The following is a 27,104-nucleotide window of genomic DNA, read 5'->3' on the forward strand; positions in this document are numbered from 1 at the left end:
TTTGTATTTTTTTAACCAGTTCTGGGCACTACCCTTCATGCTCATATAATAACTGGAGATAAGTTCAAGAACAGCAGGAGGGCTGCTTTTCCTGTGTTTGTTACAGCAGTTCCAGCCAATAGTTTAGATCATGCTGTGGTGAATGCTGCCATCTCTAGGCTGGCTCTTGCAGTGAGTTTGGTAAGAACTGCTTTTCCTGGAGATGATCAGTTTGCATAAATTAAATCTGTTGACATAAGGATAACCCTTATCAAGGAGTGACAAACAAAACCAGAAAGTGCTGGTTTAGGGGAGGAGAGTGGCAATGTAATTGTGGCAAAAGGCTTGGTTTAGTTCTAGCACTGAGGATGAGAGGAGAGCCTGTCAGCTGATTTACTTCTGAGTTCTGATCCGTATAAGCTTTCAACTTGTGGTTTAAACCCAGGCAGTAACTTATCCTCATGCAGCTGCTCACTCTCTCCAGGAGAGATGGGATGGGGTGAGGTGGGGGAGAGAACTGGAAGAGTCAAAGTGAGGAAACTCATGGGTTGAGATAAAGACAATTTAACAGATAGAGCAAAAGCTGCACACGCAAGCAAAGTCAAATAAGGAATTAATTCACTGCTTCCCATGGGCAGGCAGGTGTTCAGCCATCTCCAGGAGAGCAGGGTTACTCAGGAAGACAAATGCAACCAGCCCAAAAGTCCCCCTGCTACCTTCTTCCTCCAGCTCTGTGTGTGAGCATGAGCTCTGGTTAGAGGAGGGGATATCTGATGTTAACAGGATCTGGTTTGAGTTATCAGATTGCAATGAAAACTGTCCTTTGTTTATAAATGCCTTATGTCACTAGTTTTGCAACTTGCATTTTTGTTGTAAAAGCCCATGTATCATGTACAGTGCTTTGGCAGTTAGAGTTCCTGCTGCCAGATAATCCTTGTTTCTTGCTGTCAGCATCAGAAAAAAAGAAAATTATGTCAGGCATGGCTTTTTCTAGCATGGTCCTAGGGAGCTGTGCTGGGACAGTGTCTCTGACCAATAGATCCCATATTAACATTCTCTACAATATTTAAACCCTAGGTGGTTCCTTTGTTTAGGAACAGTAGTGTGGGAAGCATGGACTAAGTGTTGTTACCATTTTGTCTTTAAACCAGAGGTCTTTTCAGATTCTGTGTGTATATGATTATTGCTAAACCTTTTTTTTGGCACCATCTCAACAGCTATCTCCTTATCTTTTCCTCTTTGCATCTTCTGTCTGCAAAGGAAGGGGCACCAGGCTTGATAGTGTGCAACTGTGGCCTAGTATTTGTTGATACCTGTTCTAGTGGTATCTTCCAGAGCATAAGGGAAAAGGTTGTAGAAATTAATTAATCTTTTTCTTACCCACAATGAAAAATTATGTTTTCAACTTAAGCATGATCAAAACAGGCTTGCTGCCTCTACTACGTGCTTTTATCCTGCTCCAGATAGAGCTGTAAAAGTATAATACAATCTTCTTTCAGTCCTAGCAGCCACAAGCCACCCATATTCCCAAGGTGCCTCTCTTACAGCCCTGACCCTTGTTTTTTGCTAGTGTGATTTACAGGCAATAGCTATTCAGTCTTGTTAAACCCTTACAGTTTTACAACAGTTGCACTCTATCTTAGTCTGATTTACCTATTCTTGGTACGTAAATTTCAAATCCTGGTTTTTCATTTCTATATTCCTGATGTGATCTTTGGAGTAAAATTCCTGTGGCAATAACTGGAGGGGGGTGTGCCTTTTCTGTGAAAAGGGTGTGTTGCCTGGGTTTGGTTTGATTGGACAAAGCCAGCCAAACACGTTGATCTCGTTTATTTACAAAGGTGAGGAATTTGAGGGTGGGTTTTTGCCTCTATCCGATTGCAACACTGGGCTCTAGATAGGCACAGCTCTTCAGGCCTCACATGATAAATGTGAGGCTGCTGCACACTACAGCCCTCCGTGGTCAAGGAACAATTTTTGGAGAACAAGCATGCCGAGGTACACAGTGCACGTCCGAGGAGAATGGCTGGCAGTGCCATGCCTAAGCTCCACGAGCACCATTGAGTGGCTGGGAAAGGAAGCTGTGAGACGGTACATGAAAAACAAACCTGACAATGGGGGATTTGCCTCAGTGGAAGAAGTAAAGTTTTACATTCGAAGGTGCAAGGGACTTGGCTTGCTGGATCTTGATGATACCGTGGGGGATGCTCTAGAGGACAATGAATTCGTTGAAGTTGGTAAGCAAAGCCTTAAGCATTGAATTGTAGAGTGGCTGTGCTCTCATCTGAATCAGCAGACTGGGGCTTTATCTAGATTAATCTAAAATTACACCTGAGAGATTGTCTACAGTTTCCATGGAAAAATGACCAATAATTAAAGAATATTTAATTTTTAGGAACAGAACTACATAAAAATTAGAAGGTACAGGATTCTGTGTAAATCTTCTGTATCTGCTGTCATATATACTGTAAGCTGTTCTGCCTTAGCCTTTGGAATACTTTAACTAAATACATATTTCCTTGTTATTTTCCCAGAAGTATGAAAGTATGTTCTGATACTGAAAAGTATGGCTGATAACTGGAAATTAGAATTCTTTTTGCTGTGAATTGTAATAAATAACAAATTAACTTATGTGAAGAATGCAATTTAATCTGTACGTGTTCATTCTGCATATTTCTTCTAGTTATAGAAGGAGATATAATGTCTCCAGATTTCATACCATCTCAGCCAGAAGGAGTTCATTTGTATCCTTTTTGAGTGCTTTGTGAAGTTCTTGCAATTACAGATTTATAATTTTCTAGATTGCCTGTGTTTTTTAGATCCTTCATTGTTAAAACACATTGCCAGCTGTAATTGAATGGTCACTGCCTGTGAAATCCTGTCTGCCCTTTTTCCTTTACAAAACTTTCAGATACAGCAAATACCGAGAACCAGAACAGGTAGGAATCACCAGTGATTTTACAACTTGGTTACAAATCCTGCTATTCACCCGAAAATGCTGAGAGTTCAGCCAGTGCAGCATTCACAAAAGCAGGGGCTATTAGATTGGCTGGGTCTAGGAAACTAAACTACAATGTGCTAGTTATGTTTTTGTTAGCCAGGTTCCTGTCTTATGAATAAGCGTGAAGAGGCCTCCTGTCATTGCTGAGTTTTGACTGTCTTTTTTAAAATACTGATTATTAAGCAACTTTGTGTCTATCCATATCCCAAACTAAAAGGTGTTTCTTTGGTGTAGTATATTTCTTTAGATGGCAACAGCTTAACAACGGAGGACTTAGTCAATTTGGGAAAGGGACTCTACAAAATAAAGGTAAAAATTCTGAACAAATGCAGCTAAAAATTACATGTTTATTTTTCTATAGCTAAATAATGACAAAGAATATTTAAACTACTTATGTTTTAGCTCACACCTGAAGCTGAAGCTAAAGTCAAAAAATCACGAGAAGTGATTGAAAGGATCGTAAAGGAACAGACGGGTAAATATATTTGCTTTTAACTATTAGTTGCTTAGAAGACTTCAGCAGGTTCCCTCCTTAACCAGCAGTGTACATTTCTTGCAGTTGTTTATGGAATCACCACGGGTTTTGGAAAGTTTGCCAGGACTGTCATCCCAAACAGTAATCTGAGGTATGTTGTGTGTGCAGCCTTCTCCATTCTTTCTTTTGAGGAAAGGAAGAGCAGAGAACAGTTCAACCCTGTAGTTGGGGTTAAATAAGAGAGCTGCTTCAGGAATTCCTTCTGTTTTGTGCAAAATAAAACCTCATGAGACTTTTGTTGAAGTTTGACATATTTTTTTTCTTGTAGGGAGCTTCAAGTGAACTTGGTTCGTTCACATTCTGCAGGTAATGAGAGATTGTTTGGTGCTTGCCTTTTCTGCCTTTGTTGGTAGTAGGTGAGTAATTGAGAGGATTCTGTTACTGTTTCAGGTGTGGGGAAACCTTTGACCCCAGAGAGAACTCGCATGCTGTTGGCACTGAGAATCAACGTCCTAGCCAAAGGATACAGTGGAATATCCCTAGAAACCCTCGAGCAAGTTATTGAAGTGTTTAATGGTAAAAGATGCTTAAAGAAAATCTTGCTTTCACTTTTTTTTCCTTTTAACTGTTTTGTTAAAGGGTGTGGCTCAATGGGTCAAGATACAGATGTTGGTCTTTCAACTGGGTAGTTGTGAGAGACCAGGGCTAGAGCTGCAATGAGAGTAGTCCTGTTGGTGCCATTGTCCATGACTGTAGGCTTTACTGTGACCACAATTATGAGCTGGCTTCTTTGTTTTCAAAGGAGCTTATCAAGGGAAGGCTCTAAAAGGAGTGATTTTTGTTTTCTTTCTAGCATCCTGCCTTCCTTATATCCCAGAGAAAGGGACAGTTGGAGCCAGTGGAGACTTGGCCCCTCTCTCTCATCTTGCTCTGGGATTAATTGGAGAGGGAAAGATGTGGTCCCCGAAGAGTGGCTGGGCTGATGCTAAATACGTAAGATTTGTGCAGCTGATTTTTTTTTTCTGCTTGCTGACTCATTTTTCAAATTGCATGTAGCTTTGAGAGAAAGAGCGAATTTATTTTGCTCAGATTAATAACATGTAGAAGTTTTTGCATTTTCTCTACCAGTTTGAATTGGGACTAGGTTGCCTTTAGCTCCTCATTCTCTAATTTGAGGAAAGTGGATCCATGGAGAATGTGAGAACTGACCCACATGTCACTGGAGTAGACATAAATAAGCAGTTTGTTATTGAGCCCTAAAGAAGTATCATGCCATAGTACTGCTCTACAAGATACCACAGTGACATAATTTATGAACTGGAGAAAGGGACAGGATATGATACTGACTATGAAAGAATTATTACTGTATCTTCAGCTCCATGAGCATTAATGCTTTTCTAAGAAATCCAGGATCACCTCTTAAATGCTGAGAGTACCAGGAGATTTACTAGAAGCAAGATCTTTGCAGTAAAATTTCTACTGATTTTATAGCGGCTTTAAGTAAATACACAGGTTTGAATATTTCATTTTTGGTAAATTAACTAGGGTTACAAGGAGCCTTTGTATCATTCTCTTTCACAAGATGGAAATGTTACAATGGAATTAGTTTTTAATCCACAGTTATTCTGCCACTAACACATCAGCAGATTGATCTTGTGTTAAGTATCTCCAAGTCTGCCCCTCCAAAGTCTTTCATGGTAGTTTGTTCTGCTACACCTATAACTCCTATCCATGGATATTTGAATACTAGACTAATTCATGGGTTGATAGGTGTCCATCACTATAGACTGGAGAAGGATGGAGGACTACATAGGAAGAGGAGTAAGGAGACTAGACTGTCCTGGACCTTCAAGACCAGTAGTTATAGTTGTACACTTCTGAGATGCCTTACCTCTTCTGTTGGACAGGGAGAGAGGATTAAATGAGAAATAGGTTGTGCTGTTTCTCCATTTCCTACAAGAGCAATTGCCCTATAGGATAGACATGTACAGAATAAACTGGATAGAACTCCTCCTGTCACTAGAGATTTTCTATAGAAAAGATTAGGGATCATTTAAAAAGGAAAAATTTATGCCAAGCCAAAATGTATGAGGCAGGGTGTAGGCAGAAGTACCTTCCAAAGAGGTTTCCAGCCCTCTTTCCTATTGCCCTCTCCCATCATCTAAAGCACATTAGATGTTAATGGGCTGTGACAGTGACATATATCTTGCTTCAGTGCTCCTGCTACCTTCTTGTACTGACTCTAGGAAGTGAGGTGCTAGTTTGGAAGCCCTTTATTTACTCCAGCAGAAAAAAAATATATCTTTGTCATATAAAGCTCTTTTTCTCCCATCAGTTAAGAAATCTGTTAATATTTCTGTTCATGGAAACATTTAAGTTTTAGTGAGTTCGTTTGTGACTTTAGTGACTGAAAAGTATTTTTCATTAACTTTTAATTTTCATTAAAAGTATTTTTCATTTTTCATTTTCATATTTTTCATTAAAAGTATTTTTCATTGAAAGTATTTTGCATTTAACTCCTTCACAGGTCCTGGAAGCCCATGGACTGAAACCAATTACCTTGAAACCAAAAGAGGTAATAAAGTATAATGTTGCTTGCTGATGAAAATGAGCATAGTCAATCACTATTTGCTTTATATACACAATAAAAGCATTACATGAATTAATAATAATTTTAAATCAAGCTTCAGAAGGATAATGATGAAATGTTGTCAGGAGTAGGATTCACCACTCCTAGTGCCACCCTACTTGACTTGAAATGTGAGACCAAAGCTTGGTGTTCAGATTGGCTCTGTGGTCAGTGGAGACAGACGGCACAGACTTTCTTCAGAAAGCACTTTATACCATCCTGAAACAGCTGTCTAAGAGGCACCTTCAAGGTACCCCTCTACCCTTTGGCCATAACAGTAGGCCAGATGACTGACTTGAAGCAGGTATCTGACTTGCTTAGAACTACTGGTGCTCCAAGGGTGTCTGCAGTGACTTAGTGGGGTCATGAGCATTGACACTTTATGTAGGAAAGATGATCAATAAAACTGTGCATTTTGTGATTTCAGGATGGTCCAAAAAGCTAGGCAAACATCTTTAACTCCTTCAGAGAAGGAGAATTATCACAGGTATGTGGAATAGCTGCAGTGAATTTGCTTAGCATCTGTTCTCCCTTTGAAGGGTCTGGCCCTCATCAATGGGACACAAATGATCACCTCGCTGGGATGTGAGGCAGTTGAAAGAGCCGGGGCTATAGCAAGGCAGGCTGATATCATCGCTGCCCTTACACTCGAAGTTCTGAAGGGTACAACGAGGGCCTTTGACACTGGTGAGTGCTGGGCCCTCCCTGTCTGTCTGCTTAACAGCTCATGACAAGAGAGGCACAGCCTGACCTTCTAACTTGTCTTACTAGATATCCATGCAGTGCGCCCGCACCGAGGGCAGGCTGAAGTGGCCTTTCGATTCAGGTCCCTTCTAGATTCTGACCATCATCCGTCAGAAATAGCAGGTGAACAATCTTAACCTTCACCCTCTCAGGTTACCAGGACAGGGTGGGTCCTTCAACAGGACACAATGCTTTTGTGTGAGCAATATTTGGGTTTTGCCTTCCTTGTGTCTTCTAGAGAGCCACAGATTCTGTGACCGAGTTCAGGATGCGTACACAATGCGCTGCTGCCCTCAGGTAAACACTGATTTTTAGATCCTTCCATAACAACAGATAAATGATGGTGAAATTTCCACCTCAGAAACACAGTTACGTGCTGTCTGACACTGTTAGAGGAAGTGGCTTTATTCTGCTTCTTCTTGGCTTCACAGCAGTGTTAATGAAGGCATGTAATTTGTTGTTCATGTGCATGTACACATCAGGCAGCATTTAACAAAGCTGCGTCCAGATCTGAAAGAGGCCAGGGGTCGGAAGCAGAGGGAAAGTTCTGGTTTCCATGCTTGCAGATTTTCTTCTGCATTGGTGTTAATAACAAGAACTGTGTGTTTCCAAAAGCCAACACAGTGTAGTATCTCAGACATATTGGAAGAGCTCAATCCTATGTGTTTTAACAGAAGCAAAGCTATTAAATCAGTGGAATTAATCAAATTTAATTAATTAGTAAAATGTTTTGTTTTCCGTGAGTCATTGTAAGGCAACTTCTTCCCTTGTAACACTTCTGCCACGGAATAAATATCTTCCATTTAGGTAAACCAACCCAAATAGGTGAAGAATGTTATACTCAGATTACTCTTTCAGCACAACGGCTGTAATAATAGTAAATAGCATCTTTCAAGTGTCTAGGATTGACAGTGATGTTCCTGATGTTAAAAGCAAATCCAAAACTGTCTTCCATGTGCGAAAGTGGAGAGGGAGGATGGGAAAGAGGGGCCCTGCAGCACAGTCAGCATCCTGAAGGTGAACTAAATGCAGATACTAAGCTCAGGCACTGATGTCTTTTGTTCTAGGTCCATGGAATTGTAAATGATACAATTGCTTTTGTGAAGGACATAATAACAACGGAAATCAACAGTGCCACGGACAACCCTGTATCTTTTCAATTAGTTTATTGCTACATAAAATTCTCTTTGGCTTTTTTTATTCTTTTCTTCTGTATAATTACTCATACAGGAAGAAGAAAAAAGTCATAACTGGCTTTGGTCAATTACTGCCATTATTTGCAAAAGCAACCTCTCTTCCCTTCCCTGTGACTGCATTGAAGGATATCTGTCAGCACTGTAATGCAAGGCTACATTTCTCTCAGCACTATAATGATGCTGTACATAGCATCATATCAATTGCTGATAAACATGTTTGCTTATCTGTCCAAAATTGTAACTGTCATGGAGAGATTCTATCAAGGAACTGAAAATCTGGGCCAGGATATAAACAGATGGGGTTTTATGCACCCTCGATCAAAGACCTCCCTTTACGTAGCTTATTTGAAAAAAATAATGTCAAAATTGTACCTTCAAATTTGAAGAACTGATATTGGGTCTTCATTTCCTGAAAAGTGGAAGTGTGGATGCAATATTATGTGCTTGCAAATCAAAGCCTATTAGCACAAAGACTCCTTCAGTTAAGATATTTCGATTACTGGCAGATGTCACTCATGTAAACTGTATTTCACTCATGTGGCCCTTAACTTCTCCTTAAAGATGGTGTTTGCTGAAAGAGAAGAGACCATTTCTGGAGGAAATTTTCATGGTGAATATCCTGCAAAGGTAATTCAGCATTTGAAGAAAGGAAAAAAAAATCTGGTTTGGATTTTTTCCTTGTTTGTTTTTGTCATCTGGTTTAATGAGATCTTCTTTTGTAGGCTCTAGACTATTTAGCAATTGGTGTGCATGAACTCGCTGCAATTAGTGAAAGAAGAATTGAGAGGCTTTGCAACCCCTCCCTCAGTGAACTGCCTGCATTTTTAGTCACTGAAGGAGGTCTGAACTCAGGCTTCATGATTGCACACTGCACAGCTGCTGCCCTGGGTGAGTGCTTGAGCAATACCATAGAGAGAGCACACTCGAAAGACTGATTTTTTTCAACACAGATGTAATCTAATAGTAGACACAAAGGTATCTGGCTCCTGTTTTCTGTCTCTTCTCCATATGTTCTGTCTTGTAAAACATGAGTTTTGGGTGTAGCTGCAATTATTTCAGTCCAGGCTTCCTTATTCTGCACCGGCCCTTGGGCATGTTCAGTGCTCTGAGCATGCAAACTCTTAGTGGACTTTGGTGGGAAGGCTTGTCTCAAAGGTGGCTTGATACCCTCAGTACTGGGTGGCTCCGTTGGACAGCCTGGTCTGCACATCAGTATCAGACCCCACAGTCCTCAGAAGACTGGAGTTCACAGGGCTGGCTATTGGAGGAGCACACTGAAACTAAACATCAGTTCAGTGTTTCCTCTAGTACTCATGGCTAAAGCAACAAGAAGCCTGCTGGCTGCTGGGATACTGCAGTTCATAGGTTCAAGGAAGCATGAGCCAATATAAAAATAAACATGTTGTGAGAAGAGAGTAAATTTTAAAATTTACAAACACAGGAACAGAGGATATCAGATAAATGTGTAGATAAACATTCTGCAGAAAAACAAGTTAATTAACAAAATCATTGTGCTAAAGGAACCCTGTCTAGAGGCTGGCTTGGGAAGTGGGTCTGGAAAAGGAGCTGAAATGCTCATCCCCTTGTTTTAGGGCTGGAAGCTTTACCTTTTGGTTGGGGAGAGTTTTGGATGGTTCCAGGCCTCAGATGGTTGCATGGCTTCAGGTTTCACTGCACACTTCTGCAATCTGGAGTGATAGATTCTGGGGTGTTTGTGATTTCTGTTGTGGGAAATGAAAATTAGAGCCCTGCCTCTGCTGACACTAGAAGTCCATGGGCCAAAATCACCTCATCCTGATCAAAACAGCCAGGATTTTATCTGAATTGAAGGTTGAGTTCCTTTTATTTTTGTTAACATTTTTTTCATCACCAGTATTTTTCAAATCACTCTTCCAGTTTCTGGGTTGTTTGTGTACCAGCTAATGTTTTTCACTCCCAGGGTTAATAGATAAATCTGAAAAAAATGTGCAGACATTTTGCAACACCTCTGGATGTGTCTGTCTGCCCCAGCTCCAGCAGCTCTGTGCTTGCCAGACCGAGCTGTTTGCAGCGGTCACACTCAGCCTCTCTGGGACCTGCTGTCACCTGCCTGAATGTGCCAGCTGGGCTCTGCTCCTAGACTGTCACTCCAGCCTATCTGCAGTTGGTGTCACCACCTCTCTGTCACTCCTGTTGCTTTTCTGAAGCCGCTAATTTGGCGAGGGCATTACACAGCATCCCGCTGGGCTTCAGAAAGAAAAGGCCGAGCGCAGCCAGAGTGCTATGAATGCCAACTTCATTTTTTTTCTCTTTTAAAGAGCAGATCTCCAGCTCAAATTGTCACTGAATGGTGCCTAAGGCCTCTCCTGCAGCCGTATGCCCGTTGCTTTTGGATGCAGCATCATAATTTACTCCAGATGTTGCACCTGGGTTTCAAAGCTGGAGTGTGTCACCCTCAGGGACATGGGCAGCATTGTAGTGAGGTGAGGGAGGTAGAGGGTTTGTATTGCATTCCCCCATCTTTCTAGAGGAAGTTCTGGAAGTGCTTTAGCTGCAATGAGCAGACCACATGCTGATCTCTAGCTGCATTCTTGAAAGCAGAGGAGAGGTGATATTTGTGACCAAAACCAGAGTGAGCCAATGCTCTTTACAGAGAGTTGCCCTACAGCAACAGGCAGGGACAGGCTTGTTTCAGTTATGCTGTCTGCTCTTCTTCCATCATTCCATATTTGGTTAATGCTTGCATCTAAAGACTGCTGTTGGTTACTGTTTTCAGAGGCAATGGAAGTTTTCAAGGTGGTTATTACAAATTACTCGGTCCAGGTAAAATACTGATGCATCCTCAAAAGAGGAGCAGTAGTTGGACCCAAGGTGGTTTACAGGCTCTTATCTCCATGCTGTCCATATCTTCTGCTGTCTCATGCCTATTCTGTCCTTCATTCATTGCGCTGGGTTTTTGCAGTGTCTGAGAACAAAGCCTTGTGCCACCCCTCTTCTGTGGATTCTCTCTCTACCAGTGCTGCTACGGAGGATCATGTGTCCATGGGAGGATGGGCTGCAAGAAAAGCTTTGAGAGTTATTGAACATGTGGAACAAGGTAAAATTAAAATTCTAATTTCCAGACAGACCTTGAATCATGAAAATGAGGAGCTAATACCAATAATGATCAGGGTGAGATAGGCAGATACAATGCAAGCTTCTCCAGACAGACCAAAGCACTGCCATTTTACTGGTGTTTTCATGGAGGCTCTGGCAAGCTTCAGAGGGAGAACTTTCATTTTTTAGCTCAGGCTCCTCTTTTCTCAGTGCTAAAGAAGTTTTCTGATTCATGATGGACATTAATTTGAGTATTCAAGTTACCCTGGAAGAGATTCCTATGGATTTAAGGTTCTGGTGACCAGGAGTTCCTGATACACTTGAAAGGTCTGTACAGCAGCACCCAAAATGTGCTTGCTGAAATGCTGGATACTGCCCCCAGCATCATCCATCAAATGATCCTACCACTGGGCTGTCTCTCTGGGGGCTGTGGATCCACTGGTTTTTCACATTGCCTGAACTATATCATATTAGTGAGAACAAAGGCCAGGGATAGCTTTACACAGGAAACCTCACCCTGAACTGTACCTGCCAAACATCCCCTTCACTGTTCTGGTTTCCTAGTTCTAGCTATTGAGCTGCTCGCCGCCTGCCAGGGCATTGAATTCCTACGCCCTCTGAGAACGACAACCCCATTGGAGAAGGTCTACGACCTTGTGCGCTCCGTGGTGAGGTAAGATCAGATAAACACTTTCCCCAGAGTGGAAAGCAGCTGCTGGCAGTGGGGGTTAATGTTTGCCCAATGTCTCGTTACAGGCCCTGGATAAAGGATCGCTTCATGGCCCCGGACATTGAAGCAGCTCACAGGCTGCTCGTGGAGCAGAAGGTGAGTGCTGGCTTTTGGCTTGTGCATAGGACTGTCTAGAACCCTTTTCCTTTGTCCATGCCAACTGCTGTTTTTGCTGCCCAATGCTCTTCATGGTCAAGTGGCTTTTGTAGCGAGTGGCAGTTTCTCTCTCCCAACTCTTGCACATAAGAGCATTAGCCTGGTAACAAGACAAGAAGAAGTATTTTTGCCTTGAATCCTTTCACCTTGTCCCCTTGGAGCTGCGTCCTTTCCCATCCCTTGTCAACTCCCTCCACATGTTCTCCCACAGACCTTGCTCTATCAGCCTCTCTGGTTCTGCTCCTCTCATACAACATATCCCACCCAATAACTTTTCTTCAGGGTTTCCTGAGCTCATACTTTGATGTCTTAGCTGACCTTTTCTTTGCCTCTGACTCTGCTGTTTCACATTGCTGTTTCACAGGTGTGGGAAGTGGCTAAACCTTACATTGAGAAGTACAGGAGGGAACACATCCCTGAATCAAGACCCATTTCACCTACAGCTTTCTCCCTGGGATCACTGAGAATGAGTGCAGATGATAGTCATGACCACGGGCACCAGAATGAACTTTAAGAGTTGTGATCCTCTGGAAGAGAGCAGATCCTTTCCAGAACCTTACCTGAGCAGTCTACTCAAACCATTCTACTCAAACTCAGTGTGGTTTGTCCAGGCGACCGAGAGGACCTGACTGTCTAGCTCAGAAGCACCAATAGATAGTAAAGCCTCACTGCTTTCCTCATGTGTAAAAGAACAACTTTGTCATGATAGGGTGATTCTGACTGAATTTCATGAATTTCTGAATACAAATCATTCCGACTCCTGCCAAAGCCAGTATTTGTTTTGTCAATTTTCGTTTGTTTTCTCTTCATCTGTGCCAATGATACCAAACAGCCCAAGTTTGATATTCTTCCCTTTCTTCCCCCCCAATTTGGGTAACTGCTGTGATCCCCTTCATTTTGGCACAAGCAAAATCTTCACACTTTAATTTGTCTCTCTTCTGCAGATCATATGTGAGGTATAGGCTCTTGTATAACAGGTGCATTTTTAGAGCAGGTGCCTCACAAATCAGAAAAGCTGTGGGCATAGGAATGTGCTATGGAGATCATTGCTCCAGAACAAATGTACTATGTTCTGGTGATGGACTACATTTAATGCAGCTTTCCAAGAGCTATGGGCGTGAGCCTGCAAATCAACTGAAGCTTCGCATACAGCTGTAGCAATCTATTTTCCTGTCATGTGTGATGGCGAAAATGTAAAGCAAAAGCTTTTAATTTGGAAGTAAGTAGGACAGGTGACACAGGGGCCAGAAAAGGAGGAAGAGGAGATGTAGGACTACTGAATGTGAACCAGTGCTGAGGCAATAGCACCAAGACCTACACTTCCATGGCTCACCAGTTCTCTGCCTGTCTGCCAAGGGTCCTGGCCCCATAGAGGGGGATCATGACCGAGTGTGCTCTGTGTCACAACACTGACCTCCAGCATAGGCTTTGTTTTGCAAGGGAAGAGTCAGGACATGGATTTCATCTCATGGTGTAGTGATGACATGGCAGTACTGATCTGGCTGAGGGGCATTCAGCACAAGCTGAAAGCCTCCCCAGGCTACTGGCTATGCTGCAAGGGGCAGCCAAAGCACCAGTGTGGGGCTGCCTTAGAGTGTCTGACACCTGCCATGTTACGTGTGCCCTGAGGAGAGGGCTCATGGCTGCTGGCAGCCTAGCTGAGTGCCAAATGCCTTGGGCATTCAGAGAAGAGATTCTGGGCCTTTCTTCCTGTTGACTTCTGCTTTTGACTGCCTGGGATCAAGGGATCCCCAGCACACACTGCCAGACGGAGGGCTCAGGTTTTGCACCGTGCCTGTGCAGAGCTCGGAGGCTCCACTCTGCCTGCACCCTGCATTTAAGAAATGCCTGTGCTCCTCCCCTGACAGCCTTCCCAAATCCCTGTATAAACATTATTTATGAAGGCTGTCTTGGGCAGAATGGACTCTGCAATCATTTACTTGAGATAGTCTTTCAAGCTTACAAAGATCCACACCCACATCTGGTACAACATCTGCTCGCAGGAAAACACATCAGGAGGCAGGAATGCTATTACATTGTTTTTTAAAACTGATTTAGTTGGCTAGCCTGGATCAAATAAAGCATGAAGATACTACAGGGGAGGGCTTGCAGATTTTGTGTGTTAACAGATGTGCCCAAGGCACAGGGAGATCAGAAGGTCATAATAATGCTCATATATGTTTGTGATGGCCTTCAAATAACTGTTAATCACAATGAGATCATTGTCCTTCTTCAAGGGTCTGGTTCACTAAAGCACTCTGCTCTGTATCACAGATTATATTGCTTATATCAATAATTTTTTTTTATGTGAAGTTCTTCATGCTTGTCAGGTGCAATTTTAGGACTTCACCTTCAGAAAGTCAATTCTTTTTACTTCTGCAGCCACCATCCATTTGAAAATTTAGAAAATAAGGAAAGTCTTAGTCCATGGTATTCAAAGACCCTCCTACCCTAGAACCCCTGCTTAAATACTCCAAAAGCTTAAATTCTCCAGAGCTGTATCGTCCTTTTTTCTATATACTGTATTCCTAAATTATGTTGCAAACTGTGGGGAAAAAAGCAGTAGTTGAAAGATAAATAAATGAAAGAGTGCTTCAAAAAAAAGTTAGGCTCCTAAGTCTCAACATGGCTTTGAGTAAAAGTTATCATACTTAACTTACCAGAATAACATTCAAACTTCCACAAACAAATGCAACACGTTATTTCAGATTCAGCCTAGAGTAAATAAAATTAGGTCTTTTCTGGAACATCTGTATGACACTGCATGTGATCTTCTCCCAACACAGCCAAGGGCCATCCTAAATGCTTGCCTGAGCCCCTGGCCCTCTGTCACAGGTTACTTAACATCACGCTCTCCAGTAAATCTTACCTGGATCCAAACTCTGTTTATTCATTGCCAGTTTGTTTTTGTTATTTTCAAATATAATAATATTATAGATTAATTGTATAGGAAAACATTTTTTGGAAACTGTCTTATTTAAGATGCATACAATTAGAAATAATTTTATTGTGCTGAAGAGAAGGACAATGGACATTGAGATGCACCAAATGGGTAATGCTTGGTAAAGTTTATTTGAATAAGACTGAAGTGAGCAGGCAAACAATTTACTGGTAAATATAAATCTGATTTGTCTGTTGCATTGAAATACTCCGTGCTAATTTCATTTTAGTAGCTTACTAAACTGCTGCCCTCTCTCAATAACTGCTCATTGTCTCACACCTCTCATTTTCATAGATGACTTTTCCTTTAACTATAACATAGTTGATCAATGCTTCATGTCCACCAAACTGGTAAATCAAGTGCTCCCACCTAAAAAACAAGATGTTTAAGGATATATAAACTTGCATAAGATCAGGTCACATGCCTAACATACCTGGCAATTTTATAAGATTTGCTTGAAAATGGGAAAACCTTATTCCATGACTACATGTTCTCTCTTGCTGCACGAATAGAGTGAGTCTATCAGTAGAGAATTTATTCCACAAAATAAACACATATTATCTCTAGGAAATTTGTAATTAGGCATGGATTACTTGTAATAACAAAACTCATAGGCTTTATTTTCCACTGGGGTAATTAAGGAAAATGAAAGTGGGTCTGAAATGCTACCTGTGTCCCTTTATCCAGTGAACATAACTAAGGTTAAAGTATATTGCAAGTGCCAATGGAAGAACAAACCTTGATGAATTTATGATAAGAAGATCCCCCTGCTTGCCGACCTCCAAAGAGCCATGTGTGTCTGATTTTCCCAGAGCATAAGCTGCATTAATGGTGGCAGCTGCCAGTGCTTCATTCATTGACATCTTCATGTTTACACAGGCCAGATGCATCACCATAGGCTAGTAGGCAAGGAAGAGAACAATGGGAGTTACCAGGAACACAAAGCTGTTTATGCTTCAAATCCCTAAACACACTCCTCCTTCCTTGCACAACAGGAGTTGTTTTGTATACAGAATGAATTTTGCCAAATGCAAAACTAGAACTCTAAAATCAGTAGCTTTGAGAGCATTTTAGATAGGCCTCTCAGGGCATATGAACCCATTCTGGTTTCAAAACTTTCTGGCAAAAACTACCAATACACACAAACAAACACAGGCAGCTGTTTGTGTGGGGCATGCAGCTCTCCTTGTGCACATGAAACCAATTTGAAGTGTGCAAGACCTATACACAAGTTGTACTAGTAAGAAATTTCATAATTCTATGGTGTCAGTATTAGGATTATCTTACCATTGAAAAACAGTATGCATTAGGATTAAAGTCACTGCCAAGAGCAACTATAACACCTTCTTCCAACATTTTTCTAGCTTGAGGTTGCTTCAGTCTAGTGGGAAAAATAAACTCATCAGTACAATTTGCTTAGTTATCATACAATGGTTTACAAGGGCAAAAGTCATCCCTCAGTTTGGCTACATTCGTGCATTCAATGACATTGATCCTTATGGAGATGAAAGCCCAAATTCTCTTGCATCTCTGCCTATCACCCTATGGACAACATAAATGGGAAGTGTGAGCCACAGCTTTGCAGTAACAGCATGTGGCAGCTGCCAGTGTGAACCACCAGGCTCCAGACCACTGAAATTCTGGTATTTATCCAGACCTCAGCCACTTAAGAATTTATAAAATGAAAATCTTCATTTCTGAAAAAAACTAATTTTTAGCTCCTACAGCTTCAAAAACAGGCCCCAGAATATAAGCAGTGGCACATAGAATGTAATAGTCTGGATTTTTGAGTCTGTTGGTTTAGTCTGCGTACATTAGAGATCTTTTCACTTAGCAATTATAATGCAAAAGATGTTTTCAATAACTTCAGTGTCTGGAGTAGCCATTTTTAAATTGTTCAGCCCCTGGATTAATCTGTTTAAGTGTTTGCAGGGGTGGGAACTTAGAAGTACACTCTCTAGGAAGTTTTAGTGATAGTTGCTGTAAAGCCACTCCGAATCTACTGTGACACTCCTCAGCAGTCTCAGAGATTTTGGAGGATTTCCAGCAGAAATAAGACACAAGGAGGAAGGCTCATTCAGTTCTCTGTATGTGTGATTGCCTTCACTGACCTAGACTGATCCTTAAGGCATAGACACATGCTCATGCTTTTAGATTAAAAGTCCCTCAAACCACACACAAGGATTTGCAGTTACAGAAGTTTCCCTTCAATCTAGTGGCCTTACCTTAGCATGTAGGCTGTTGTTGGCAGGAGGACAGCAGCACACTTAGCTCTTGCCATTGCCACAATACCTTCATCACTAACTTCTTCCAGGTGGCTGATGGCCCGGGCTCCTAGTTCAGCTCCAAGCTAAGTAAATTTTCAACCAAATTACTCACTATTCTCAATTAATTCAGTTTAAAAAATTGTTTCTAAACAACTGGAAGAGACAATTCACTATTAATGCAAAATATACCAGAAGAGAAATAGTAAAAAATGCTTGAAAGAACAATCAGAATACAGAGATAAACTATTTGTTAATTTACTGCAGGAAAAGTTGATCGCTTTATCCCCCCATGGTGCAGAAGCACACCTTCAGTGGTGTATTTAACAGCCTCACACACAAACTATGTGAGAGCCATGGATGAAAACATTATCAACTCCTGTTCATAAGGATCCATCAGAAAATAGTTCACAAAACTGAATGCTGCCTTCAGTTGGGAAGTCAAATAGGCTTCTATGATCAACCAAGTTTTTGGTTTGGTTTGTTTTTTTATGTACCTCTTGGGCTGACCCCACAGGAAGGAAGCAATATTTAAATGATGGTGAAACATGGTGTTAAGAGACTTTCTTTATCAAGATATTTGGGAACCTAGTCTTGACTAAACCACCTTTCTAAGTGTGTTCAGATATTCTGATATCTGAGTAATGAGACCACTGTGCTCACTGCAATTTGACTTGATGCTTCTAACAGGACATTTAACAAAAAAAAAATATTTTACAAGTTGCATAGAAACCATGTTCTTGTCATTCTTGGGTGCATGGATATCCACCTTCCTGATCTGTATCCTATGTGGAAGATAAGCAAAGTCAATGTTTGATTAGCCAGTCCATGTTAGTCCCAGAGGTCAAGGCTTCCTCCCACGTCCTTAACTCCAAAGCTGCACATGCACTGCTCCTCCTGGCATCTATTTCTATCAGATGGTCTATTTCATAAAGTCTTAGAAAAGACAACCTCAGTTCTGAGAACTGCAATTCTTTCACAAATTGGGCTCTCACAGGAGCAAAAATTAATGTTAAGAAAGACATACCTCAGCAGATTTCATCGGATGGAGTTCATCACCATGGAAGTTAATCTGTAGCCCTATATCTTTTCCAGCTTCAAGTATTCTCCTTGTAGACTCCAGATCAAAGACTCCCTTCTCACAGAACACATCTATATTGTTAACATGTATTTCACCACTTAGTTTGAGTTCTTTCAGTTTAGGAAGGTGGTTATTGATAATGTCATCTGTGGCTTCAGTAGCAGTTTTCCCTCTAACCAAAAGAAAATGTTACAGAGCCATATGAGTAACATCCTTGAAGCCTGGCACACATTCAGGCCATACATGCAATTACTGAATTACTTAGGAAATGATGTAAATATAAATCCCTCAAAAAACTTTCAAATTATAAAATTAAGATCCATTGTAATTCATGTACTCTCCAACATGAGTTACTACTTTCCATTCAAAGAATATTAGATTGTATTACTGAATGTTTTCAATAAGGTTGGTATCTTGGATGCTAACAAAGATATGGAATACTCTGAAACATTTTTTTCTGCTTTCTTATTCATGTATTCTGGCTTCTTTATATTGTAGTCTAAAATACAATTTTTAAAAAATATGTAAATGAGCATTTAAATATGTTAAATGGTATTCATACAATATTGTTATGCAAGTATCAAAGCTCAAAGAGGATATGCAGTATAAGTCATTATTTTTAATTTACCTCTCCTCCTTTTATATCATTCAGAGTGATGGACAGATAACTGTTTCTAATTAGAGGGGCTTCCCAAGGTTTGATTTGCCAAAGTCAGAATAATTCATGAACCCTCTATTACATAAAGATAACCCAGGAGAGATCACTAAATGCCTTAGAAAGAGCGAATGACCCTGAAACATGCAGTTGAGTTAGCATTTTCTAATTTTAATATCTAAGAACATGGAATGTACGGCAGCTAAATACCTGAGAATCTCAATCTTATTTCAGGCTCTGTAAGGCATGCAGACACTATGGGGCACTATGGAGTGCCACACATGCCCGAGCTGGGAGCCATGCAATGGCAGTGAATTCAAGAAGCCAAATTCTGCCTGAATTCATAAACAAGGTTATAAAACAGAGCCCTTATTCCATTCCCTTCTCACTGAAACAGTCATTGGGGTTGCTCAGCCTCTGATCGTGATGCTAAAAATCAGACATTCCCCAAACCGTGAGTTTGATTCAAAATGATGACTGCAGGGAACAAGGAAGAACTGTCCTCCTGGTCAAAATGAAAACCCAAGCCACAGTGTAAGTTTGAGGGCTAGCATAAAATTGAAGCAAAATACTCTAAACACAAACATTTGATTGAAAAAAAAAATTAAGAAAGGATTTTAAAAGACCCAAACTGGAAAATACAGATAACTCAGTATTTCCTTCAGGAAATTTCCTCAAATCCCCAACTATCTTTTCTCCTTACTTAAAATACAGTACCCTTACTATAACTACATTTTATTATGTTTTATGTGCATCAGTGGGGACATAAGTGTGCAAAGAATGAGAAGGCACACCTGCCTTTCTAACACATGAGAGTTAGTATGCTTGTGAAAACACTGGAATTTATTTGATTGGTTCATAGAAATGCTCAAATCATTTTGGTGGGAAAGACTATTTATCAGTATTTTGACTGAGATCCTGCCAAGGTTTTTAAGGGAGAGAGAAAGGATAGTTTGGGGTGAAAGGTCAGTTTTATTTTACCATTAAGTCCTCTAAATTTTAGTAGAACTTCTTGAAAGCAGCAGTTGCTGCCTTCAGTTGATTTTAGTTTCTTTAGCCATAACCATCTTCCAGTGACTGAAGATGAATGTCTTATGTAAAATGCCTCCATATTCATTTTGAATGAATCCTCCAAGATTCATTTTCCATAGTTAGAATGACAAAGGCTAATTTACCATCCTGCTCCAAATACACAACAATTAGATTGCAAAAAAATATTTTCTGGGTCATGGTTTCATGAACATTAGAAAAAGTTGGGGTTTTTTGGGGTGTTTTTTTTAAGTATGTTTTTTTTTTCTTTTAATGAACATCTCTTGAATATTGCCACACAATAAGCCTGCCTCCATCTCACAAGCCTTGTCTTGTAGCAGCCTACCACTTAGTATGTCAAAATATCCAGCTAAAACTCCTCATTAATTCCTTCATACACTGAAATCTGGTAACATGAAGATGTAATTTTCATCATTGCAAAATAAAAATCAAAAGCGAGAAAGATGATACATCTACTGGAGCCATCAGAATAATTGATCAAACACAGTTTAATCTTCATCTCATAGCTACAAGATACATGCAAGTCTTCATTGCATGGAAGCATAATTAAACATTGTTTATGGAGCTACATAAAGATTAAATATGGTATTTTTGTTGTTATTTGGCCAAAATGAAATCTCATGTCAGAGACTGATCTTGAAGGATAGCAGCAAATGCAAGCAGAAGAACTTTCTCTAAAACCCTCTAATCTGTGTTATGGTCAGGGTGAGCATCAGCTGCGGGCAGGGGTTCTGTATTAAGCCTATGTTGGCATTTAGGAGTCACTAAATAATGTTGCCCTGCCTTCCTTCAAATTAAAATTTAGGAAAGCTTCCTATAAATACTGTCTGCTGTTTTTCAAGTGTGTTGTATTTTAGGAGCGATGCAGAATAAGCCAATCTTCAACGTGAGGCAGCAGTACTTAACAAGAGAAAGAAAAGCCAAGTCCTACTACCTGGGCACAGCGTGAGCTCCGCAGTACGTTGAGGAAATGCCAATATCCATGGATTTCCTAGCACGTTCGATCACCCTGAGCATTTTGAGCTCGGTTTCCAAGTTTAAGCCATATCCACTCTTGCACTCCACCAGCGTGGATCCTGCTCTGAGCATGCGCTCCAGGCGCTGCTGGAAGGTCACGAACAGCTCGTCCTCCGTGGCCTTCCGAGTGTGCTCCACGGTAAAATGGATTCCTCCCCCAGCCTGGTGGATCTCCATATAGGAGGCACCTGCCAGCTTGGGTTAAAGAAGAGAAAACAAAAACCACCCCCCATGCAATTAGCTATGAGCGTTTTCCATCTAAGAGATACTGAAAAGTGCCTTGAGGTCTCTTTGCAGTGAGAGAGACAAAGAGAGGAAAAAAAAAATAATCCCCATTAATTCTTCCCTCTCCCCCTTCCACTTAAGTGAAGAAATGTAGTAAGAAGTGGCATAAAGAGAATTACTCTGAAGATTTGCTTTCCCCTGAGTCCAAGGGAAAAACCAATCTCTAGCTCAAAAATTCATTTACATGGAAAAGAAAAAGGAAAGAAAAAAAATCAAGACTTAGATTGTAATAGATGGCAGTACTCCTGTATTGCTTCGATTAATGCAAAAATATATCAAGGGTGGCTGCAAAGGATGCAGGTACACTCCTCTCTCAGTCTATCAGTATTCAAAAATCATCCCTCCTCCCTCAGGTAGATTATCTGACAGAAATTATGTCTTTTTCCGTAAAAGAAAGATGAGAGTCACCAGGAAGTAGAAACAGTTATACATTAAAAAAAAAAAATAAAAGAAAAGGAGGAAGAAAAATCCATCTGTGTAATTTTATGCTCTTACCTTCATTGCAAACTCATGAACCCTATCACCAGCCCACACTGGATGCGTATGTGCATCCACCAGGCCTAAAGAAAACAAAATAAATGTACACTTGGGTTACTTCACTGTGTAAGAGAAAAGATTATGAACAGGCAAGCAAATTAAATAGACAGCAGAAGCTCCCCTAAAAAGTCTCTATTAGGTAGAGAAAAATAAGAATCCAACCAGACAAATATGATTTTCTTCAGAGGCTATTAATTTTCTTTCCCTTTTTTTTTTTTTTTTTAGGTCTGTCACCTTAAGCAAAATGTCTCCAGGTAAATGCATCAGTTGCTGAGTTTGTCATGTTATTTTGATAAAGTTTTCAAAGAAAAGAAGAAAGAAGAAAGGAAGAAATAACAGAAGAAAGGATAAATAACAGACTTCGAAAGAATTCATTAAACTTTAAACCTGTACTCTTTCAAAAAAGGCAAACTGCTTAGGCTGGGCTTAGCACACGAGACTTCCACTAGCAACACTTAGTGCAGTGGGAGCCTTTTCTACAAGCTCTGAAAGAGACACTGCTGAATGGCAAGGCCACTGTAAGAGAGAAACACAGGTCTAGTTTATGGACTAGCACCACTTGGATAGTTTAACATGCAAGAGACTTGCCCATCTTTTGGGGATTTTTTTATCAGGCAAAGTTGTGGAATATGTGACTTAAAATCCCTTTTGCCTCCAAACAGTTGTGAGTAGGATGGACAGACTGAGCTCCGTGGCTGAATGGCTGATGGGCTGAGAAAAGAACAGTGAATCTGAAGAGTCGCTCTGCGGGTCAGCTACATTCCTGTTGTGATCTATGATACAGAGGAACAGATCCGAAGTTAAAACAGGAGGAGACAGAGCTCCACCATGAAGCCCAAAAGAACCCTTAAATATCTCCAGTGAGGGAGACTCCACTGCCTCTCTGGGTGATCTGTGCCAGTGCTCAGCCACCTGCACAGTGAAGAAGTTCTTTCACACGTTCAGAAGGAACTTTCTGTGGATCAGTTTGTGCCCATTGCCTCCTGTCCTATTGCTTGGCACCACTGAGCAGAGCCTGGAAACCTCCCGTGGGCACCCTCCCTTCAGACACACAGACAGTGGTGAGGTCCCTTCTCAGCCATCTCTTCTTGAGGCTGGACAGACCAAACTCTCTGTCTCTCCTCATAAGAGAGATGCTCCAAACCCTTCATAACCTTTGTAGCCTTCCAATGGACCCACTTCAGGAGCTCCACATCTCTCCTGGACTGTATCCCAGGACTGGACACAGCACTCCAGATGTGGTTTCACCAGGGCTGAGCAGAGTAACAGGATCACGTCCCTGAGGTGCTGGCAGTGCTGTTCCTTTGTAACATAAAAATGCACGTACCTGGTAACACACACTTCCCAGAGCAGTCAATTATCCTTTCAAATGTTGCTTCTGAAAACTGATTGCGAATAACATCTGCCTGGCCCACAGCTTTGATACAACCATCCCTGCAAAACACAGTCAATGAGCAAAGGACGTGTGAGCCTGCTTAAAAGTCAAGTGCTCAACGACAGAGCTCCTGGAACCATAGGGGCAAGACCTTCAGCAGGACTGAAGATGCACATCTGGAGGTGGTTCGCTCATTTTACAATTCACAGCAAACACTAGGGTAATGCCATGCACTTCAAGCTTCTTGCCATAACGCTTGTCCGCTGAGATCCCTCTGGATGACACCTTAGTACTGCTCTGCTCTAATTCCTGCTAGGTATCACTGTTTTCCTCCTGAGGATCAGCGGGCATACAGCATCGCTTCAGCAGGGCACACGTCGCCTCACTCAAATCATGCCTCGTACCCTGGGAACTACAGGGATCAGCCTCTCTGGGACTGCTCCCCCAGCGGAGTTGGAGGATTGTACCGGGAAGCCTGGACTGCGCTTGGGGGACGCTTTCCCCCCCCTTGCACGGAACCAGCCCCTGCTCCCCGAGCGCAGCAGAGCCCCGTCCCGTCCCGTCCCGTCCCGTCCCACTCCATCCCGTCCCGTCCCGTCCCGTCCCACTCCATCCCGTCCCGTCCCGTCCCGTCCCGTCCCGTCCCGTCCCGTCCCACTCCATCCCGTCCCGTCCCGTCCCGTCCCGTCCCGCACTCACAGCCCCACCACCAGGCTGGCAGCCCGCAGCACGCCCAGCCCGGCAGCGCCGTCCCGCCGCAGGTACGGATCTCGCCGCCCGCACACCAGCACCAGCTGCTCGGCGTTCTCCAGCAGCAGCCGGTGCCGCTGCCGGCCCGCCATGGCACCGAGCGCCGGGGCTCAAAGTCCCCGGGGAGGCGCGGCCGAGCGCCCCTCCCGCAACCCGTCCTGCCCCCCCCCGTCCTGCCCCGCCTCGCCCGACCCCGACCCCGACCCCGGCTCCGGACCCGGCCTTGGCCCTGCCCGGCTCCCTCTGCCCTGACTTCGCTGCAGCCCGCTCCCCACTCGGTCCAGGATAACGTGACAAGATCACGCTATGATATGCTTATTCCTCAAGGACTCATTTTCAAATACACTGTCAGAGCTACAATTAGAATGTCTGTAAACATTCTTGTTTACAATAATGTTGCAGTTCTTATAAACAACTTGTAATTAAAAACAAAAAGCCCGAAGTTAGAGATGAGTCTCAGATCAAATATTGGCTGAATTTTCCTTGAACTTGTAGATTAGTTTTTTTCATCCGCTAAACAGACCTTTCCAATAATACACACAGCATGATGAAATGTCCTGAAAGGGGACACTATGCCTGCCTTAACACAAGTTAATTACTAGTGAAATTTACTGAATGCTATTTCCTTGTTTACAGAAGCAGCAGAGGTCAGTAAACCCTCAGGATCAAACACAGAAAGTGACTTGCAAATGTGGAATAGATCCAAAGTAAATTGCAAATCTGTTATGTAGCTTTGACTTCCCTCATGTCGGATTGATCTTAACATCACATTTACAAATATTTTTTGCATAAGTGAAAGTGAATTCTGCATTATTTTTTTTTTTCCCAGTGTAGAACCTTGCATCTCTCAAACCGTGGAAACATTGCCTTTTCTCAGACGAGCTTTCTGAATTCTCTGTTCCCAGATCTGTCTTTGGCACATCTCATAATGGCCCAGGGAGGGGGAGACCTTTTGGGGGAACACCACCGTTTGCCTCAGGGGACACCATTTGGTTCCCCCTGAGCACAGTGCAACCTTGCCAACCTCTGTGTCTTGGTTTCCTTTTCAAGCAAACTACAGCTAAAGGAAAAGGAGCTTGTGTGCACCTGTGTCCTGTCAGGAGGGGGATGTGAACCTGGTACAATTCCAGCATCTGGACTCACAGCCAAAGCTTGTCCTTCTTTGCAGTCTGTGAGCTGCACAATACAAAACTGGTGTTTGCAGCAATTCTTCTCTTCATAATTATAAGGATTTAGGGTCTTCTCAGGAAGGTTGTGTGATTTTTTTGTGTACTCCAAGGAATGGGAAGGTTTCCAAGTAAAAAATAAACAGCAAACAACCTAATATTTAAATGAGAAACACACAAAAATAAGCTCAAAACTACGTGCGCTATGTGTCATGCCTCACTATTTCTAGGCTTTTTGACCACCTTTTCACCGTATTTAATAAGTGGTTTTGCAGGGCATAATCTTTTCCTGAGAGTGTCCTGCTACTTTGTCTCCAATTTCTTTTATCCTATTAACAGCTGGAACAACCTCATCTTGCATTCAACATGTAAAATCACAAGCCCTTTTATTTGTGTCTTTAATACACACCTAAGTGAATGTCTGCAGTTCTTTTATCTTTTGGACTTGCTCCAGAAATGAAAAAATCTGTATTAATAGGGCTTGCTCCATACGAACTAAGAACCAGCTCCAATTACTCTGATATATTCAGAGTACCTTACCTTCACCTGCACTGCAATTCTGTCCACATCATTTAGGACCAGGATCTAAGTTAAGCACACGTTTAAGTCGTTGTCTGATTTGATCTGCATGGGTTCTTCCACTGAAATGAATGGAACACTTGATGGTAGCAAAGAGAAACATGTCTCTATTTTTGCAGCATAACTAAACTTAGTTATCACGTTATGCACCAAGGTATTACTTAGTTAAAGTGTCTGATGCCTGGTGCTATGCAAAAGTAAATGGTCTGAGTTTGAAGTCTAAGGAATGCAACTATCAAGAAAAAAAAACAGATAAAACATCTCAAAATAATTGGAAGCTATGTGAAAGGATCACACTTTTGTTGAGGATGAAAACTCAAGACTATTAAGCAGCTCATTTGTCTGAAAGGGGGAGACAGATTACATGAGAAAAATATCTTTGTTTTCTTAATTATGAGTTCTTGCTAAGTTCACCTGTCTTTCCTATTATTCATCTTACTGTAGATTTTCAGATTGGTTGTTTATTTTTGTTTTTTACCTTTTTCTATATAGCAATTTTATCTAGATATTCACCAACTGTGTCTGTCTACTTTCATTCATTTCTCAACAGCCCCCTGCAAAAACATGTGGCTGTTTTCCTGATGATGGGTACAGGCTGTCTGTTCTGGAATATCAACAGCTCATTCTTCAGTTAGGAAGTATCTGCCACATTAAGGCCATTATACACAAACTGCTTCCTTGCTTCTTTTGTGCTTTGGCTTGTTTTCTGTCAAAAAAAGGTTTCTACTCATTTTAAACTGCTGCAGGATTTTCCTTGTCTGAAGATTTTTCCTAGCACAAAAATCAGCGCTTCACCAACAACCACTGGTATTCTACAAATTCTCATCCTGTACGAATGGAATCAGAGGAAGTGCTATGAATTACAGGTAGCTCTCTCTACAAAGCAAAAATATTTTCTTTACCCTCGGGGGAGGAATTAAGCACTCTGGCTGTACAGCACAACTCCAGACATCCTTCTACAGATATGACTGTTGAGGAACAGCCACATTAATCTATGCACACAGATACAAGAATCAGAAGTTTGGTTTTCCCAGTTACTCTGAAAAGCTGAAGCTTGGCGAGTTGTCACAGTGATGGCCCTACCTGCTGATTCAATACTCAGATGACACATGACAAACTCACCTCCAGTCCCACTTCCTCCTCAAGAGGAAGAGCTTTCAGATCACTGCCAGCCCATTGCTGTCAAGGAATTGACGGATACTGAGGTGACAGTCTCAGCCTTTGCTCCTCCAGTACTGGTGGCACTGTGACTATCAGTGGCAGCATAGGAAGGGCACTACCCTGCATCATGAAATTAACAGGATGTGCTGCATGGCAAACCAGGTGAAATGCCTTTTTACCTCTCATTCCTGCCACCACTAAGAACACAACTGGTTGTTCTAAGGATTCCTAGGCTCATTGCCTATTTTATTTTGCTCA

General features: G+C 41.8%; 2 protein-coding genes across 2 annotated transcripts; one reads left to right on the forward strand and one right to left on the reverse strand.

The window, feature by feature from the left end:
- The first annotated feature begins 1,969 nt into the window (after window positions 1-1,969).
- Window positions 1,970-12,499, forward strand: HAL (histidine ammonia-lyase). The gene is made up of 20 exons (XM_062491428.1): window positions 1,970-2,216; window positions 2,663-2,723; window positions 2,891-2,918; window positions 3,215-3,289; window positions 3,383-3,455; window positions 3,540-3,606; window positions 3,784-3,821; window positions 3,906-4,031; window positions 4,309-4,448; window positions 5,983-6,030; window positions 6,624-6,771; window positions 6,856-6,951; window positions 7,067-7,125; window positions 7,896-7,976; window positions 8,586-8,651; window positions 8,747-8,912; window positions 10,966-11,100; window positions 11,664-11,772; window positions 11,856-11,925; window positions 12,350-12,499. Exons 1-20 carry the CDS (start codon window positions 1,970-1,972, stop codon window positions 12,497-12,499), a joined length of 1,983 nt encoding a protein of 660 aa, XP_062347412.1.
- Window positions 12,500-15,180: 2,681 nt separating this feature from the next.
- On the reverse strand, window positions 15,181-24,032 carry AMDHD1 (amidohydrolase domain containing 1). Its single transcript, XM_062491430.1, has 9 exons — window positions 23,890-24,032; window positions 23,143-23,249; window positions 21,774-21,838; window positions 20,911-21,188; window positions 18,218-18,443; window positions 17,152-17,276; window positions 16,214-16,307; window positions 15,665-15,825; window positions 15,181-15,295 (listed from the first exon to the last, which is right to left on the reverse strand). Exons 1-9 carry the CDS (start codon window positions 24,030-24,032, stop codon window positions 15,181-15,183), a joined length of 1,314 nt encoding a protein of 437 aa, XP_062347414.1.
- Between the last annotated feature and the right edge of the window lie 3,072 nt (window positions 24,033-27,104).

The sequence above is a fragment of the Cinclus cinclus genome, chromosome 4, assembly GCF_963662255.1.
Source record: "Cinclus cinclus chromosome 4, bCinCin1.1, whole genome shotgun sequence".
Taxonomy (NCBI): Eukaryota; Metazoa; Chordata; class Aves; order Passeriformes; family Cinclidae; genus Cinclus; species Cinclus cinclus.